Source organism: Callorhinchus milii, unplaced genomic scaffold, assembly GCF_018977255.1.
Source record: "Callorhinchus milii isolate IMCB2004 unplaced genomic scaffold, IMCB_Cmil_1.0 Scaffold5, whole genome shotgun sequence".
NCBI classification, from domain to species: Eukaryota; Metazoa; Chordata; class Chondrichthyes; order Chimaeriformes; family Callorhinchidae; genus Callorhinchus; species Callorhinchus milii.
In genome coordinates this window covers 60,338,616-60,358,524 of record NW_024704746.1, presented here as the reverse complement: position 1 = coordinate 60,358,524, position 19,909 = coordinate 60,338,616, and the positions used below count along the sequence as shown (strand labels likewise).

The 19,909-nt window shown below is 41.5% G+C and overlaps 1 protein-coding gene across 1 annotated transcript in view; it reads left to right on the top strand.

Annotated features, from left to right (window-relative positions):
* The first annotated feature begins 11 nt into the window (after positions 1-11).
* Positions 12-19,909, top strand: part of LOC103177012 (mitogen-activated protein kinase 11) — a 40,252-nt gene continuing 20,354 nt past the window's right edge. Inside the window, exons 1-3 of the mRNA XM_007890938.2 lie at positions 12-206; positions 17,738-17,867; positions 18,541-18,599. Coding sequence (XP_007889129.1) covers positions 94-206; positions 17,738-17,867; positions 18,541-18,599 — 302 coding nt within the window. The 5' untranslated portion in view covers positions 12-93. The remainder of the gene's footprint in view (positions 207-17,737; positions 17,868-18,540; positions 18,600-19,909) is intronic.

The window sequence follows — 19,909 nt, the reverse complement described above, 5'->3', positions numbered from 1 at the left end:
AGAGAGGAGGAGAGGAGGAGAGAGGAGAGGAGAGGAGAGGAGGACCTGCACAGCTGATCGAGTCCTTGTGTTTGGGATATAAAGGGACACACCATGTCGGTCAGGACTGGCTTTTATAGGCAGGAGTTGAACAAAACGCTTTGGGAAGTGCCCGACAGGTACCAGAACCTGACCCCGGTTGGATCGGGCGCTTACGGGTCCGTGTGGTACGTGAAATAACATCGCTGTCTGTTGTCGATGGCCACTCTCTGCCGAGTCACCTGGACCCCCACTCACAGCACTGCACCTGTCTGGTTTGAGCACTTTTCTCACCTCATTGCCCGGTGGCCTTCAGTAGTGTCTCTTGACTAATAATGTCACCATGTCCTGCTGAATGGTCACTCTGATCCTAACAATGATAATTATTATTATTTATTTATTACTATTATCATCATCATCATCATTATTATTATTATCGTCTTCACATCATGATAATTGCTATTGCTGTTCTTTAATAATAAGGTATTGTTGTTGTTATTATTTGTGAGTTAAGGATATTTAATCGAATATTTAATACGTCAGGGTACTCAATTAATGCGCTGGCTTTTTTAAAATTGAGCTAAAATAAGCTTTTTTTTGAATCAAAAAAATTGGCACGAATTCAGACGGATGGTTAAGATGTAAGTGCATCTTTTGCGACGCTTCTGGGGCGATGAAATGATTGTCATTTCCCCCTGAGTCATCCGTTGCATCTGTTATAAAAAAAATCCAGTGTCTTTTATTTTCTTGAATCCATCGGGATACTCAGTGCATTGTGCACTGTTTAGGCGTTGGTTTGTTAAAATGTAGGTCCAGGTATGTGTGAGAGTGGGCTCGCCCATCATTCTGCTATTGTGCTGACTTTTACTTTAAAATTGTGATGTCTGTGAATTGCATCAGCTCTGGTTATCAATCATATATGTAAGGCAATCAATCATTTGTTTTCATTGTAATAATAATCCCTGCATTTGATATAACGCCTTCATAACGTCTCACAGCGCTTCACAGAATATACTGTAAAGTGAATTGACTGTATGTTATGTGGGCGAAATGTTATAGTTTCTGCAGGCCTGAGACAGACATCATTCTGGGTAGTGTCTAATGAAATACATTGTGCTATCTGTTAATGGGGCCTTTTATGTTATAGCCCAGTATTTAAGAACCACAACATCCCAGAATTATACTGTGAGTCAACTTGACTTTTTGGTATTACTGCACTTATTTCATTGGAGTCATTTTATGTCATTTCAGATAAACAAATAATAATAATAATCCTTGCATTTGATAGAGTGCCTTATTAAGTCTTTGAGGCATCTCAACGCACTTCACAGAATATACTGTAAAGTGAGTTGACTGTGTATTTTGTGGGTGAAAATATAGTATTTTACTAGCTTAATTTTGATATAGAGTACTGATTCGCAAAAGGCTTTCCCAGTACAGTGTAAGCCAGTGATCATTTTACTGCTATTGCAAAATATCAATATTCTCATGGTTTAATAAATCCACAACCCAACTGTAAAATAAACACTTCAACATTTAACAATAGGGATTTTATTCCCCTATCTTTACTGATTTGAATATACAGATACAACTGGTTTGGTAGTGTTACGTTTGGTTTGCATTGCTGTAAATTGTGTTGGTTGTCTTTTCCATCATTGTGTTGGTGCAAAATGCAAGGTGCTGTTGAGAAACTCATGTGATAATCCTCCCAGGTATCAAGGCAGAAGTATGGTGCACTTGTACTTAATTTGCAACCTGGTGCCAAATTATTATTTTAATGCCACTTTTGGTGAGCCATTCATGCAGATTATATTTAAACACAGTTTATCCAGGAAAAGAATGTTCATTAAGTAATTGCTTCAAAAACAAAGCTATGGCTGCACCACTGTGTTTATTGTTGGTAAGAGGTTGACTGCAATGTGACAAATAGGATAGCGGCACATTTCCTATTTATCATACTTAATATGCTGAGTGTGGACCAATCTCAAAACTCTTGAATAGGGGCCCTGGTGAATGCTTCTTTATAATAATAATCCTTACATTTGATATAGTACCTTATTATGTCTTCGAGACGTCTCAAAGCTCTTCACAAAATATACTGTAAAATGAATTGATTGTATATTTTGTGGGTGAAACGCGACAACCAATTGTGCATAAAGATGATTCACAAACAATCGTGGGTTGATAGATAGTGCCAGATAATGATAATAATCCTTGCATTTGATATAACGCTTTGCATGCCTTCTAGATTCTCAAAATGCTTTTCATGTCTTCTAGACGTCTCAAAGTGCTTCGCAGAATGTACTGTAAAGTGAATTGACAGTATATTTGTGGGCGAAATGTGGCAGCCAATTGCGCACAGCAGTGTCCCACAAACAGTCATGGATTGAGTGACAAAATTATTATTTTTTTTAGGGATTATTATCCCCAGAAAAGCAATCCGCCAATCGACTAACAACCGGGTTCCTACTTACTGCTAGGTAATAGAGACGTGTGGAGTAAGGAAACTTGCCCAACATTTCACCCTGCCCGGGAATTGAACCCAGGTCTCTCGTTTATGAGGCGAGTGCCCTAACCACTGAGCTACAAGACTCCACACTCCACAGATAGTGACCTGAAAATAAATAATATAATAATAATAATAATAATAATATGTACATTTGATGTAGCTCCTTTCATGTCAGGAAGACATCTCAAAGTGTTTCACAGGATCCATTGTAAAGTAATGGGACTGTGTATTTTGTAGGCACACACATGGCAGCTACTTTCTGCACAGAAGTATCTCACAAACAGCCCTGAGTGAATGACCAATACTATTTGAGGGATCGTTGGCCAGGACACGGGAAGGAACTCCCCCTTTCAAATGGTGCCATGAGGTTTCAATATCAATCTGAACAGGCAGATGGGACTTCAGTTTAACATCTCATCCAAAGGATAGCCCCTCAAAGAATGCAGCACACCCCCAGTATTGCATTGGAGTGTCAACCTGGACAATACAAGTTCAGGTTGTGAACCCGTAACCTTCGAAATCAGAGGGAAGAGTGCTGCTAGTCGAGCCAGGCTGACACAAAAAGATTGAAGTTGAATGCTGTAAAAATACTAATAAAAAAAATCTAAAAATAGTTTCAAGCAATCAAACACGGTGTAAAATCTTGCGCCATGTTAAAGCTTGACTTCCAGCTTTTATTTAAAATTGCTGGCGTCAGAGTCATTTTCATCTGAATTCAGTTATGGTTTTAAATGCTTTCCTTGAGATGAATTCTTTGATGAAGACATTGCTTCACATCTCCATGGCAATATTAGAAGCGTTTAGGTTAGTAAACCCTCGACTGTCCAGCACCTTGGGACATCCCGGCAAGGTAAATGCAATTTGTTGTTGTTGTTGTTGTGAAGCTGGAGGGAGGAACCATTATTCCAAAGTTGGGGGGGTTAGGGGATGTTCAAATTCATAACTGGACAATGGTGATCTCAAACTCTGTCCTTTGAATGAAATGTTAAACAGAGCCCCTACCTGCCTGGTCAGTTGGCCTCTTCAATATCTTATGGCACTGTCTTAATAATAATAATAATAATAATCCTTGCATTTGATAAAGCGCTTTTCACGTCGGGAGGACGTCCCAAAGCGCTTCACAGAACACACTGTAAAGTGAATTGACTGTATATTTGTGGGCGAACGCGGCAGCCAATTGTGCACAGCAATGTCCCACAAACAGTCGTAGATTGAAAATGACCAATTTATTATTGTTTTTGGTTTTGGAGGGATTATTATTAGGCGTGTGGAGTAAGAAAACTTGCCCAAGGTTTCGCCCTCTGCCTGGAATTGAACTCAGGTCTCTCGCTTGCAAAGCGAGTGCTCTAACCACTGAGCTACAGGACTCCTAAATATATTGTGAGATATCTTCACAACGCAATAAGGCACTTCATCAAATGCAAGGATTATCATTATTATTATTACAGGTATAATAAATGGCTGCCACGTTTCGCCCACAAAATATACAGTCAATTCACTTTTCAGTATATTCTGTGAAGAGCTGTGAGACGTCTCGAAGACGTGTTAAGGCGCTATATTAAATGCAAGAATTATTATTATATCTCAAATTTCCCACTATAAATGTATCAAGTAAAATTGATTCATGCGTAGTCAAAAAACGGACAGCTAATTTATAGAATGCTAACGCTGTCCTGCAAACAGCAATGACATAAATGGGCAATTATTCTGATTTTGTTTCAGGTGGGTATACATGAGGAAGGGGATAAAGTGTCTATGTAACTGTGCAAAAGAAATTGGTTAAGCAGTGTTATCCGTACATCTGTGGGTGCATGTAAATCAGTGAATCACAAAGGATATCGGATTTAAAGCCCATTAAGGAAGCTGAATGCAAGTTTGTACATTGCTTCCCAAACTCAGCTGTGGCATTACATTGGAGAAGGCACAGAGCCAGAGAGTGGAGTCAGGGAAACTCATAAGGCATGTTAGTAATGGGCCAATCTTGCAAATCACTCCATTTATCAGCAGATCTCAGAGCAGTTGTTTCTATATATAAATGCCAGCAGGAAAAAGGCCAGGCAAAGTTAACTATAAAGCTCTGAATTTTAATAACTTATTTTTAAATGGCCTGCTTCTTTCCTGAACACAGCTGAGGCACTATTCTCAACTCGGCAGGAATCCAACAATGTGAATGAAGATGTCTTTCCGATTTTCTCTCCTCTCTCCTAAAGGCATTAACGCTTGCAATGAGTACAGCTCCATGGGACCTGGCTTCCCTCTTATATCTCATCCTCACGATCCTTTATCATGGGTCAGTCTGAACAGTGGGGTCTAAAAGGAGGATTTGAATATACTTGGGAATTGGGCAGACCCGAGGGAGATGGTTGAAGCAGGAAGTGTTGATTCCTTCAAACACAGATGAGATAGTTTTCTTTTAACAGATAACATCATGAATATAGTACATAGGTAGTTCAGGACATATGTATATGCAACCGCCAGGAAGATGGAAGGCAAACTAGATGGACCTTGGTCTTTGTTGTGTAGCATTTCTTATGTTCTTATGTTAACTGGCTAAAATTGGTGATTTTATTCTCACTGTTGGTGAAACTAACAAGTTGGTGAAACTAATAAGTTATATCCCCAAGTGAGGCTGTTCATCTATGGAAGGAATCCCATCTGAGTCTGATCCTGTCCACATTCATGTACTTTCAGCAGGGGAGGAGATAGTTCGGGGACAGAACAAATACATTCCCCCAAAGGGGAAAGGTAGGGCATCCAAACCTTCCTGGATGACTAAGGAAATTGGGATTAAAATAAAACAGGAAAAGGAGGTTTATGATAAATGTCAGGTCCAAAATACAGACGATAATCAAATAAAATATAGAAAGTACAGAGGAGAACTGAAAAAGGAAAGAAGAGGGGCAAAGAGATTGTATGAGAAAAGATTAGCAGGTAGCATTAAAGGTAATTGTATACGCATATAAAGAATAAAAGGTTAGTCAAAGGTAGGGTGGGGCCAATTAGGGACCAAAGAGGAAATCTTCTTGTGGATGCAGAGGGCATGGCTGACTTACTGAATGAACACTTTGCATCTGCCTTCACAAAAGAAGAGGCAGCCAATGCCACAGTATCGGAGGAGAGGGTAGAGAAATTGGATAGGATACGATTAAACAAAGAGGAGATACTAAGAAGGTTGACGGTGCTCAAGGTAGATAAATCACCCAGGTTCTAACCTAGGATTGATCCCAGTCCAGACTAGGTTACTGAGGGAGGTAAGGATGGAAATAGAGGAGGCTCTTGCCACAATCTTTCAATCCTCCTTGGACACCGGTGTCGTGCCAGAGGATAGGAGGATTGCAAATGTTACTCCCCTGTACAAAAAGGGGCAGAAGGATAAACCCGGGAACTACAGGCCAGTCAGCCTAAAGTCAGTAGTGGGGAAACTTCTAGAGACTATAATCTGGGACAAAATAAATTTTCACTTAGAAAAATATGGGTTAATAAAGAACAGTCAACATGAATTTGTTAAAGGCAAGGAACAGAGAGACCTTGGGGTTTATATAAGTAAATCTTTGAAGGTCGCAGGAACAGGTAGATAAAGCTGTTAAAAAAGCATACGGGATACTAGGCTTTATAAATAGTGGCATAGAATACAAAAATCAGGAAGTTATGATGAACCTTTGTAAAACACTAGTTAGGCCTCAGCTAGAGACTGTGTTCAGTTCTGGGCACCACACTTCAGGAAGGATATCAAGGCATTGGAGAAGGTGCAAAGGAGATTTACCAGGATGGTACCAGGAATGAGGGATTACAGTTATCAGGAGAGGTTAGAGAAGCTAGGATTATTCTCCTTGGAGCAGAGAAGGTTAAGAGGAGACTTAATAGAAGTTTTCAAAATTATGAGGGGATTCGATAGGGTAAAGAAGGTGAAACTACTTCCACTGGCGGTAACCTGAGGACACCGATTTAAAATAGCTATTAAAAGAAACAGAAGGGAGGTGAGGAGAAATTTTTTCACACAGAGAATTGTTCGGATGTGGAATGCATTGCCTGAAAGGGTGGTGGAAGCCAATTTGATAACAACTTTTAAGAGAGTAGATAATTATTTGGGGAGGACAAGTTTGCAGGGCTATGGGGAGAGAGCGGGAGAGTGGGATTGAGAGTGGGCAGCTCTTTTCAAAGAGCCTGCACAGACTCGATGAGCCGAATGGCCTCCTTCTGTGCTGTATAATTCTATGATTCTAAGATTCTAGTCTGTAATGCCTTGTATTACAATGCACCATTAATCCGTGGAGTCCTTCAGCTCAGTGATAAGAGCACGCGGCTCGCAAACGAGAGGACCTAGGTTTGATTCCCGGGAGCAGGGCAAGTTTTCTTACTCCACACGCCTCTGTTTACCTAACAGTGAGTAGGAACCCAGTTGTTAATCAATAGGCGAATCGCTTTCTGAGGGTAATAAACCCTTCCAAATAAATTTGGACACTCAATCCACGACGGGACACTGCTATGCACAATTGGCTGCCAATTCACTTTACAGCATTTTTTTCACTTTACAGTAAAATTTACAGTCAATTCACTTTACAGTATATTCTTTGAAGCGTTTTGAGACGTCTCAAAGGCGCTATATCAAATGCAAGGATTATTATTATTATATTGCCTAAATGCAGCATTTCTCAAATGCAGCCACCTCCACACAGATACACACACTCCCCGCCACCCTCTTGACAACATAGGTTGCTTGGAGTTTAGTGACTCTTTGCACCATTTAGCACCTTTCCAAGGTCCATCTGGTGGCTTTTACCGACTGGCAGTTGGCAACACTATCTCTCGCTGCCCATTTCCGTTTCTCATGCAGATTACGAAAAGTGATGCAGATTAGTTCCCGAATGTTGCCACATTTAATTAAAAGTCGTTATTTTGCAACTTGTCGCAGCAAAAGCTTAACAAATCTTCAACAGCCCTAAAATGTCACTAGATCTAGCGACAAAATGGCTAAATTGTTTGAGGTATGCAACTGCTATATTATCCTTGCATTTGATATAGCGCCTTATCACATCTTCGAGACATTTCAAAGCACTTCACAGAATATGCTATAAAGTGAATTGACAGGATATTGTGTGGTCGAAATAGGGCAGCCAACTGCGCACAGCACAGTGTGCCACAAACAGCTGTGGATTGAAGAGACCAATTTATTATTTTAATTTTCTGAAGAGATCCCTGGAAAAGTGATCTGCCGATTGACTAACAACCGGGTTCTTACTTACTGCCAGGTAAACAGGGTCGTGTGGCGTAAGGAAAGTAGCCCAACATGTCGCTCCCGATTGGAATCAAACCCAAGTCCTCTCGCTTGCGAGGCGAGCGCTCTATTGACCAGCTTTAACAGCAGTGCTGTTCATGCAAAGCAATAGAATAATCTTACAATTGCAAGTTTGTTCACGTAATTATTGTCCAGGATGAGACATCCTCCCAACATGAAATGTAATTTGTTGTTGTTGTTGAAATCGCTCTTAACAGCTAACAATACTGACAACAATACCAATAATTCTGGTCCCTAACACTGATAATGTTTATGCACAGCTCAAATAGTTTTCATTTTCTGTGCTGCTTTTACCCTCTGTGCAAAAGGGTTTTTCTCAAATGTGGTTTGGCAAAGCTCGAGATGAATGTAAACCATTTTAGATGTGCATAATAATTTGATGCACATTTAAAATGGTTTTCATTTATTGTGCTATTCTTGTTATTGTTTGTTCAAGGTTTTCTGCAAAAGCATTTTCTCAAATGTGGTTTGTCAGATGTACTGTAATAAGTGAACCCATTTGAGATGTGCACATGTCTATATTTCCTTCGTCTTTCACTAGCTGTACCCATTGCAGCTTCGCTTGCAACCAAAGGATCCAACATGGAATGTAGATTGACACACAGACAGACACACTGAAAAACATTTCATCTTTATCTATACTCAGCTGGGAGGACTCCTGTGGTAGAACTCCTTTTGGGAGGACTCAGTGGGAGGACTCCTTTAATATATTTTCTCCCACAGTCTCTCTGTCTCTCAGTCTCTCTCCCTCTCTCTCTCACAGTCTCGCTCTCACTCTCTCAATCTCTCTCTCTCAGTCTATCTCTCTCTGTCTTTCTCTGTCTCTCCCACAAAATACACAGTCATTACATTTTATAATGTATTCTTTCTCAGTCTCTCTCTCTTAGTAGACCAGCAATGGCAGACTTTTGAGGAGATACTGCAAAATTCCCAGTGAGCGCGTATTCCTTTGAGGAATAAGAATGCCACGGGAAAGGTGGCCCAACCGCGGCTAACTAGAGCAGTTAGGGAAAGTATAAAGTTAAAGGAAGAAGCCTATAAAACAACTAAGATGAGTAGTAAACCCAAGGATTGGGAGAACTTTAGGGATCAACAAAGGAGAACCAAAAATGTGATTAAGAGGGAGAAAATGGAATATGAGGGCAAACTAGCGAGGAACATAAAGACAGACTGCAAGAGTTTTTATAAATATATAAAGAGGAAGGGGCTGTCAAAGGTAAATGTGGGTCTGTTACAGGCAGAGACGGGGGGAATTATAGTAGGGGACAAAGACATGGCAGAGTCATTAAACCTGATGGCCTACATCAGTAGGCCTGTAGGCCTTGTGGAGTGCTGTTGCTCAGTGGTTAGAGCACTCGCTTTGCAAGTGAGAGACCTGAGTTCAATTCCCGGCAGAGGGCGAAACCTTGGGCAAATTTCCTTACTCCACACAGAGCCTAATAATAATCCCTCCAAAACCCAAAACAATAATAAATTGGTCATTTTCAATCTACGACTGTTTGTGGGACATTGCTGTGCGCAATTGGCTGCCGCGTTCGCCCACAAATATACAGTCAATTCACTTTACAGTGTGTTCTGTGAAGCGCTTTGGGACGTCCTCCCGACGTGAAAAGCCTACATCAAATGCAAGGATTATTATTATTATTACATTCTAGGGTTTTAAAAGAGGTGGCTACTGAGATAGTGGATGGCTTGTCTTTGATCTTCCAAACTTCTCTGGATTCTGGAACGGTTCCCATTGATTGGAAGATTGCAAACGTAACACCGCTATTTAAGAAGGGTGGGAGAGAAAAGAGTTTTTTGAAGATGTATCTAGCAGATTAGATAGGGGGAACCAGTAGATGTAGTATATTTAGATTTTAAAAAGGTATTTGACAAAGTGCCACACAAAAGGCTATTGCACAAGGTTAAGGCCCATGGGATTAATGGGAACGTATTAGCATGGATTGAAGAGTGGCTAACGGGTAGAAAACAGAGAGTAGGGATAAACGGGTCATTCTCGAATTGGCAGGATGTGACTAGTGGAGTGCCACAAGGATCAGTGCTTGGGCCTCAGCTATTTATAATTTACATCAATGATCTAGACGAGGACATTGAATGTAACGCATCTAAATTTGTGGATGACACTAAACTAGGTGGGAGAGTAAGCTCTGAGGATGATGCAAAAAGATTGCAACGGGATATAGATAGGCTAGGGGAGTGGGCGAGTACGTGGCAGATGGAATTTAATGTGGGGAAGTGTGAAGTTATTCACCTAGGTAGAAAAAATAGAAAAACAGATTATTTTCTAGAGGGGGAGAGATTAGATAGTGTTAGTGTTCGGAGGGATTTGAGTGTCCTTGTACACCATTCTCAAAAAGTTAGTTTGCAGGTGCAGCAAGCAACTAAGAAGGTGCAGTGTAGGTCAGTCCCCTCATCCCAGGTTAGTTCCTGGGATGAGGGGACTGACCTATGATGATAGGCTGAATAAACTAGGACTATATTCTCTAGAGTACAGAAGAATTAGGGGAGATCTTATTGAAACATATAAGATTCTTAAAGGGCTGATAAAGTAGACACTGAGAGTCTGTTTCCCCTGGTAGGAGAATCTATAACCAGGGGTCACAGTCTTAAAATTAAGGGTCAGCCTTTTAGAACAGAGTTGAGGAAACATTTCTTCACTCAGAAGGTAGTGAATTTATGGAATTCACTACCCCAGAAGGCTGTAGATGCTCAGTCCTTGAACATTTTCAAGGCTGAGACTGATAGATTTTTTAAAAATAGAGGGATTATGGGATATGGGGATAGGGCAGGTAATTAGAGTTAGGTTAGAAGATCATCCATGATCTTATCAAATGGCAGGGCAGGCTCGAGGGGCTGAATGGCCTATTCCTGTTCCTAATTCTTATGTTCTTATGCTCTTAGTTTCTCCCTCCCAGTTTCTCTTCTCAGTCTCTTTCGCTGTCTTTCCCACATGGGAGGACTCTAGGTCCCATGACAACCAGAAAAAAGTGCCATACATTTGTAGAATATAGATGTATCTCACTCATGGTGTTTGCTTTTCTCTGTCACTACGTAGTTGCAGAATACAATGCATACGTCATGTTTTGGGTCTTAATTAAAGCATTTTTTAATATAGCTCATCAATGATAGGAGATCCCCTGAAAATAATATGTCCATGACACTGCCTGTTGCAAGACCTTTCCAATCAGGTATAAATCATGTCTCTTTGTGAATTGGTTATTGCGTGATTGACGGTTGCACAAGACCGACATATAGATAGACACACAGACAGACACACCATCTTTATTAGTATAGATAATTAACTTAAGTATTTGTAGGAAAAACTAGCACTGCAGCCATCACACTGAAGTCACCAAAAAAAAGGGTTTCACAACCACTGACTTAACGCCTTAACCACTGAGCGATTTATTTCATTTGTATTGGAGCAGAGAAGGTTGAGAGGGAAAATCGTGAGAGGTTTTGTTAGGGTAAACTGACAAAAGTCATTTCCATTGATAGGGCAGTCTAGGGGACATAGTAATAACAGCCACAAGAAAAACGAAAGGAGAATTTAGGAGGATTTTTTTCACCCAGAGAGGAGTTGGGACATGGAACTCCCTGCCAAGTAGGGTAGACTATTGTAGCTTTCAAGAGGGAAGGGAAGTAGACAGGAAAGAGAGGAGCTTGAAGAGATATGGGGATAAGGTGGGGCTGTTGGCTTGAAGCAGTATCTTCAGTCTGTGAACTTAGTGGGCCAAATGGCCTCGTTCTGTGCTGTAGATTTCAATGTTTAAATGTATTTTACATTGGGCAATGTTTTTATCATTAAGTCGTTGAGGGGAGACCTTTTTTTTTGGTTGTTGATGCAAAATGTAATTTTTGTGTACAGTCGTGTGTGGCAAGTGCTTTATGAGTTTTAATTCTTCAGCTTTCATGTCATTTTTTTTTAAAAAAGTTGCAGCAACTATTTTAAGTGTTTAGACATGAATGGGGGAAAGCTCATATCCGTATCTTCTCCTCCCACTGACGAACAATAGGAGCGCTGTTTGGAACAAGATGCATTCTTCTGCCTGCTTGAATTCCTATTAGTCTGCAGAAGCATGTGTAGAGATGCGTTATAGTGTGTACATATTGATGAGTGTGCTGCAGACTGCATCAAGTCTTTTAACAACAAGAACAACCATTGGCATGTATATGGCATTCTTCACATTGGAGTGAGGTCTTGGAGCATTTCACAGAGAAAATGTCTGGCATCAAGTGAAAGGAGGGGAAAGAAGCCAGGTAACTGGAGGTAGGGCCAAAGAGGTCGTTTTTAAGGTTGCTTTTGTAGACAGAAGGAGAGGAGGCAAGAGGGGAAGGAGTGAGCGGGGCGAAGATTGTGAAAGTGAAATTGAAAGGTTAAAGCCAATCACAATGGTGTGGGTCACATTCAGTACAGTATTAGGATTTTCAGGCATTGTAAATTGACAGCAGTACCAGGAAGTATTTTGAGACAAGTGCTTTGTGATGGAAAAGGAATCTATACAAAGCTCATCATACAAATGCATTGTTTGTGACCTGCCCTTTACTGTTTGTCACAGATGTGCAACAAGAAGCAAATCTCCAGACTATTTTTAATCATTTTAATAGCAGCTCGCTTTCACAGCAATTGCAAGGTCAGCGAAAGACAGCAGGATTATTGTTTCCACAGCAGCTCAATTGTACTTCACACAAAGGATCTAGTAAAGACCTCGACTGCTTATCGATGTTGTTTCAAGATTGCTTCGTGTGGTTTTGAAGAGCGCTGTGATCAGGGTTTAGATCCACGGCCTTGATATGAGAAACTAAGATAAAATTGGGAATCTTCAACGACAGCACATTACATTTATATAACTCTTTTCACGTCAGGGGGTTATGTCAAAGAACCTTACGCAGCTGACTTGGGGCTAAGCTGGGTGGGGGAAGAGGAGAAGGTGACAGTGAGGGTGGTGGGGGTAAAAGGCACAGTTGAAAAGATAAATCCACAGGAGAATCATAAAGGCAGGGAGAGAGTAAGCAAGGCGGAAGGAATCCCAGAGAACCAGGCCAGAATGGCTGGAGAAACTCTCGCACGGTTGGTGGAAGAGGCATGGGATATGAAGCAGGCCATTCCTAGATAAGCGATCGGAGTAGGATGGTTGCAGGAGGCCACAGAAAGAATGTATCAAAGCTGTGGAGGGATTTGGAAGTGAGGACAAGAATCTGAGAATTCAATCCACTGGAGGATGGGGAGCCAGTGGAGCCAAGCGAGGATGAGTTGAAGTACAGAGCAACCATGACCTAGTAGAATGGTGGAACAGGCTAGAGGGGACTGAATGGCCTACTCCTGTTCCTACTTTCCTAAGAGGGTGATAGGATCAGAGTTTTAGACGATGCTGAAATTGTACTGAATTTCAGACAAGTGTAAGTGCTGGTAGAAATTGTTGTCGTTGTTGGTACAAATGCATGCGAGATGCAGATTTATTCGCTGTGAGCTTCGCTTCATTTTTACTGTGAAGTGTGGTCACTGTGGGTAATCGTATTGCTCATCACTGTATTTTGTAGGCAATCGTGACTGCCAGTTTGGATGCGGCAATGTCCCATGAACAGCCATGAAATGAGTGATCAATTTTATGGTGTTAAATGATCATTATACCAACAGCACCTTTTTCCACAGAACAATCACAACGATTTTTTCTGCTATGTCAAGCGACTGACATTATCTTCAGTGAATGGGTTTCATTAAGGATGTAAAGAAAGCTCCTTAGCAGACCCTGTCAGGTGAATGGCTTGTGCTCAGCCCTAACAACAGTCTCTTCTGTCTGTTGAATTTCTCCGGCTTGTGGTTTAAACCTGTTTGGGCAGTGCTAGCACAATAACAAAGAGAACGCTGGTGGCTGAGCCATCAAGCACCTTTGTGGCTTGCTTTGTGCACAACAGGCCTGCACGATAACTTGAAATAATCATGCGTTTTTTTTTGAAAAGAAGAAATGAACAAATTGCTCATTGCTGCAAAATGTTAGGTTCTGTGATGAGCAGTCCAGCTAAAGGGGACTGAAATAGCTGCGTGTGTGCTTTAGCTTTAGCCGCTGTGGGAACATTGGAATTTGCTGCAAGTGGTGCACACTGGCTGGGTGTCTGTCAGCCCCTGTGGGCAATATAACTGCATTGTCGCTCTCTCGACTAGCTTGAGGTTTCAGCAAACAGGAATTCCTGTTAGCAGATGGCCGAGCACCTACTTTACTGTTGTAGCAGCAGCAGCAGCAGCCCATTTTTTCTTATCTTTGTTCTCCATTATTTTTGTGGTTATCTGTTCTCTTCAAATGATGCCCCTGTGGTTACTCGTGCAAATATTGGCCCAATACAAGAGGCCTGGTCATTCTGCGCACAGTTAAACAGCCCACAAATGGGGCCGCGCAGATAAACCTGAAGTGAATCATCAAATTTATCAGGGGAACAATTCTGCATTTTGTTCCTATGTCCGGCCATTTTAGATTTTTTTTTATCTTTGTATTGGAGCACGCCATCCCTCAAAATGATAATATTATTTGACGTAGCCACTTATCACATGGTCAAGCTGTCTCAGAGAGATTCACTGTGAGCTTCACTTCACTTTTACTGTGAAGTGCGGTGACTGCGTATTTTGTAGGCTAACGCAACAGACAGTTTGCACTCAGCAATATCCCATGAGCAGCAGTGAAACGAGTGATCAATTTTATAGTGTTAAATAATCATTATACCAACAGTAGCTTTCTCCACAACAACCACCACAATTTGCATTTATCATTCCCTTTTATGTACGTATCCTCCTTGGGGGGTGCAGGGGGGTAAGCAGGGTTTCCTTGGAGCTGAACTGGCTCCAAGGTGATTTGCCTGACAACAGAATGTCGGAATCGAGCCAGCCCTCTGTGGCGGTCTCGGTATTCCGGTTCCTGAGCCAGAAGGGTCAGCCGTATTCCAGGGCACCACTGATGGCAGCACAGCCAGCTTGGTGTATTGGCAGGACCTGGAAGAGCAGACCAGTCACTGGGAGCAGGGAGTCATCCTATTCAGCTCCTGTTAACCCTGCAAGCCCTAACAGGTAGGGTGGTCCTAGCTGGAACAAGCAGCGGAAATGCTGGCCGGACAAGGTATGCGGTTTTAGCTGGTTAGACTCCAGCAGTACCCCAACGCACGCTCTGGGGTCCCCAAGCCTTGGCACTTGCCAACCTGCGCCTAATACTTTCTGGAATTAGGTAAGCAGGATGCATCCCTCCAGGGAGAGAGTGTGCATTCCATTCCAACAATCTATCTCTGGGTTTTCTATGTGGAGGTGGATTGCTTGGTTTGGATACTGTTAAGCACGGTGAAGAGTTTCTGCATGTGTCAGACACCTGACTAACTACCCCACAAAAAAACACCTTTTGTGCAGGTTAATGTCTCAGAGGTGCTTTACAGAGGTGGGGATGGACACTGAGAACAGGAAGAAGGAAATAGACCTTCAAGAGACTTCTAATGATGGATACAGAGGGGGCGAGGAGCAGGGATTTAGGGAGGGATTTTTAAGGGTTTGAGAGCATAGAGACAAAGGACTATTCTGCTGCTGATGTGGCAGAAGGGTCAAAGAACAACAACAACAAGAAGATTACATTTGTATAGCGCCTTTCACGTCGGGAGGACATCTTCAAGCAGTAGACCCAAGTTAGCTGAGGAGAGGAGGCGGTCTGGCGAACGAGGCTGGAGAAGATCACAGATGTTTGGAGGTGTGCGGGCACCTATAGAGATTTGTAGGTGTGAGTGAGGATATTGAGGTCAATCTACCGGGAGTAATGAAGCCTGGTGAAGATGGGCAAAGATCCCATGGTACGATCAGAAATGTGAAGGGAGTTTTTGCCTGGTGGTCACTCATTTTGTGTCTGTTTGTAGAACATTTCGGTGACCAAATTCGTAGCTGTTTTCACCTACACTACATAATAAAATCCTGTGAAAGTGGTTTGAGATGTCTCAATGATATGATAAGGCACAATATCCACCTTAACGTATACAGCTTAATTTGGCACATACTGAATGCTTTCATTCATCTCAGAGAGCACGAGTGGCATTGCTGATGTCTGCTGTACCCTCTCCTACTGACGACACCAGCCTCTCTGATGCTCGGCAGCCTGTGCTCGAAGCTTCCTAGAGGATGGATGGTCCCAGGAGAGCGCAGAGCTAGGGCTCTCTTGCTGCAAACTGATTCTGCTGAAGGTTCCACTGCAAACACATTCCTGGATGGGCTTCACACAGTACTGTTTGTATCTCAGAGACTGAGCCTTGGAGTGCATCCAGCCTCTGACGTCTGATATACTGCAACTGAACACTTCCATTATATATATGGCCCCTCCTCTTGCCAGGCCCTTAATCCACGTGGCTCAGGCCCTCTGTGTGTCCCCTGACCCCTCTGTGCCACCATTGTTGTAGTGCCTGAAGGCTGTGGCTTCAGCCACAACAATAACAACTAAACTACATTTATATAAAGCCTTTCAAGTCAGAAGTATATCCCAAAGCGCTGGCATTTGCACCCGAGCTGGGGGTCGGTAATCAAGAGGGGTGGAGGGTATTACTAATTATTAATAAGTATTACTACTCCCCTTAAACTCTGGAACTCCCTGCCTTGATCGTTCCACCTCGGACCCTCTTTATCTATCTTTAAATCCCACTTTGGGACTTACCCCTTGGATCATGCCTAAGGTCACCTCCCCCCCACCCTTTCTCCCTTACTCAGCATCCCGTCACTGGGCAATGCTCCGAGACGCTATCCTGCATAAAATCGCTATATTAATACAAGTTGTCTTTGCTGTTACACTTTTGTACCTGCAGGATCTGCCTAATGATCTCTTCACTACATGTGTAACTAACACAGATCTTGCAGTTACTTGTAAAAAAAGAAATTGATTGTTGAGGTACTCAATGCTGGCAAATTAACATCCAGTGGAGTTTAAAATGAGAAGGAGATAATCAGCTTTCTTGGACATGAAAGTATTTGCCACTACAAGTTTTATGTAACCTTACATCAAACGCTTATGAAACGAAGCACTTATATTTCTTATTTATCGTTAGAAAATATTCTTCTGATTCCAGATACCTTTTTGCAATGGCTATGAATTCTATTTTTTGATGGAACCTTGAACCGACAGCTCACGGTCTCAAAAAGGGGAAAATATAAAATTTTCACAAAAATGCAATACACACCGCACACACTGCACATATGAACCACACACGCTGCACATATGAACTACGCACACTGCACATATGAACCACACACAATGCACACACTGCATTAACTGCACTGCACACACACTGCACACATGCACCACACACGCTGCACACACTACATGATCACACGCACAGCACACATGAACCACACACACTGCACACATGAACCACACACACTGCCCACACTACATGAACCACACACACGGCACACATGAATCACACACACTGCACATATGAATCACAAACAATGCACACGTTACATGCACTGTAGGAATCAGAGTCACACAGCACTCACCACAGACACTCAACACGCACTGCTCAGATCACAGAAAACACATGCATCACAATCCTTAACAACGAATGAACCTGTATGAAACCTCACCAATTGCACACACTGCACCACGTACACCACAACTCACACACCATGCCTCACGCTCTGCACCTCAAACAAGGTTGAGATAAGGTACAAGTAAAACCTTTGAGACAATTCCTCAATGAACATCTTGGGCGGGAAATTCCTTTTCCCATTTGTGTAGTGACTCTTAACAATGTGGCTTCTAATAATGATATTTTTCCAGAAGTAAGTACATGATCTAAGTAACTGTAATTAGAGGCATTTCATTCCCTTCCTCTTGTATGAGACTTGGTTTGTAATGTGCTGGAAATGTTTGATTGTGAAGTCTGACTGTTTCTTTCTTTAGCTCTGCTTATGATACCCGAACACGGCAGAAGGTGGCTATCAAAAAGCTCTCAAGACCATTTCAGTCTCTGATTCACGGACGGAGGACATACAGGGAGCTGAGGCTGTTGAAACATATGAAACATGAAAATGTAAGTGACCACTGTATCAAACAGTTCATCTTTCTGCCTGTTTCCAGGTAGGCGTTAAAGATCCAAGGATAGTATTGGAAAAGTAAGTTTATCCCAGTGCTCTGGCCAACAGACTAAGCTGTCATTCACCCTACAGCTCTTTGTGGATCTTTGCTGGGCACAAATTGGTTGCCTCACTGAATAAAACAGTTATTACACTCGACAATTGTAGACTTGTCACCAACATCTGCTAAAGCTTGTGCGATCAAATAGAAAATGAAATGGCTCTCTATGTGCTTATCCTCAGAGGCAGATAATATGTCAGAGTGGCTCAGTTGATAGCACTCTTGCCTCTGAGCAGGGCCAATAGAAAATCACAGGAAAATTTGATAAATTTTGCAGAAAATTTGGCAAAATTTGCGGGGAGTTGATTGATGCTATTGTGAGGTACATTTTACCGCCAAACTACATTTTTTGACATAAAAATTAAACATGAAGAAATATCACTTATGGTATTAATTGTGAAAAATTATTAATGCTTTCTTTAAAATCCTGTTGAGGATTGATGAAGAGTTCTTCTGACTCGGTCACAGTATTTAGATATGATACGAATAAAGGCACATCTTATAACAAACAAGATCTGAAAGAAATCTAACCACTTATTAACATTAACATTTTGTTATGTTTATTTCAGGTCATTGGACTTTTAGATGTCTTCACGCCAGCTACTTCACTGGAGAACTTCCATGAGGTGTAAGTTGACTAGAGTTCAAAACCCAGACTGTGTATAGTGTAAGATTCTGTTTAAAGTTTAGTCAACAGTTAATACAACAGATGCATAAAATATAACAAGAACAGCAGAGTTACATAGAAAGATACAGCACAGAAACAGGCCATTGGGCCTTACTATTGCGTGCCAGGGTTTATACCCCACACAGGCCTCCACTTCTGCAGATCACTTCTCCTGCACCCCTCTATTCTTTTCCTCATGTATGCATCAAGTTTCCTCTCAAATATGTTGATATTTTTTGCTTCAACCACAGCTTCCGCCAGTGGTTCCACAGTTTCACCAGACTCTGCTTGAAGAAGTTCCCCTTAAACTTCTTTTTTGGATCTGTTGCTACTAGTTAATATTTTATGTGAACAAAATGTGTCTAATGTTTTAGAACATTTTACTTTATTCATTTTTGTACTTGTCTTTGTAAATTAAATTTACGCTAAGCTATGGAGTCAGCATGGTATTGTCGGGTTAAAGTACCAAGTTAAGTAAAAACAAATCCTTGTTATATATATATATTATCTATTCTTGTAAAGTGTGGGAATTAAATGATAGCTCTTTATAAATCACTTCATAAGGATTAAAAATAAATAGCATTTTATTTAGAAGAAGTAACAAATGCTGCAGTGGAACGCCGTTATGATGTGGGGTCACATATAATGTGTGTCACATATAACCGTTCAGATCTGACCTTCTGGAACTTCATCCCACAGTTCCTCCAACTTGCTCCTCACTTTTAAAGCCTACATTAAGACTTAAGTCTTTGTCCCCACTTTTAATCATTGCCCTTCCTGGCTTGGGTGTTTAAAATCCTTTGAGATATTCTCCTAATTTGAAAGGCAATGTATAAATGCCAATTGTATTGTATCCCATTGTTTTTTAGGTGAAGGAATTAACTGGAATACCGTCTCATTCCTTTAAAGATGTAGAGAAAATCTCCCCAGTCACTTATTCTCCATCGCAGCCAACCAGTGGTTTGTCCCTCAACAACCACTATCATTAAGCTAACAGTATATGTATTTAAGCAAGACAATAAGTCACTCTGGCTTTGTTTCTGCACAGCAGAATGGAAAGGACAACAACAACAAACAAGGGATAAATGACTGTTTAGAAAATTCAGCGCATTAAATTGTTAGCTTAGATCACTGAGTCTCCATTGGGGGTAAAATTCCGTTGGCTAGTAAAGTGCCGAAACCTTGGCAGTTTGAGTTTAGAGTGGAATTTCTCTACTTTCCATACCTTTTATCAACCAAATTATTTTACCCGCTCCTCCACACTCCACGTA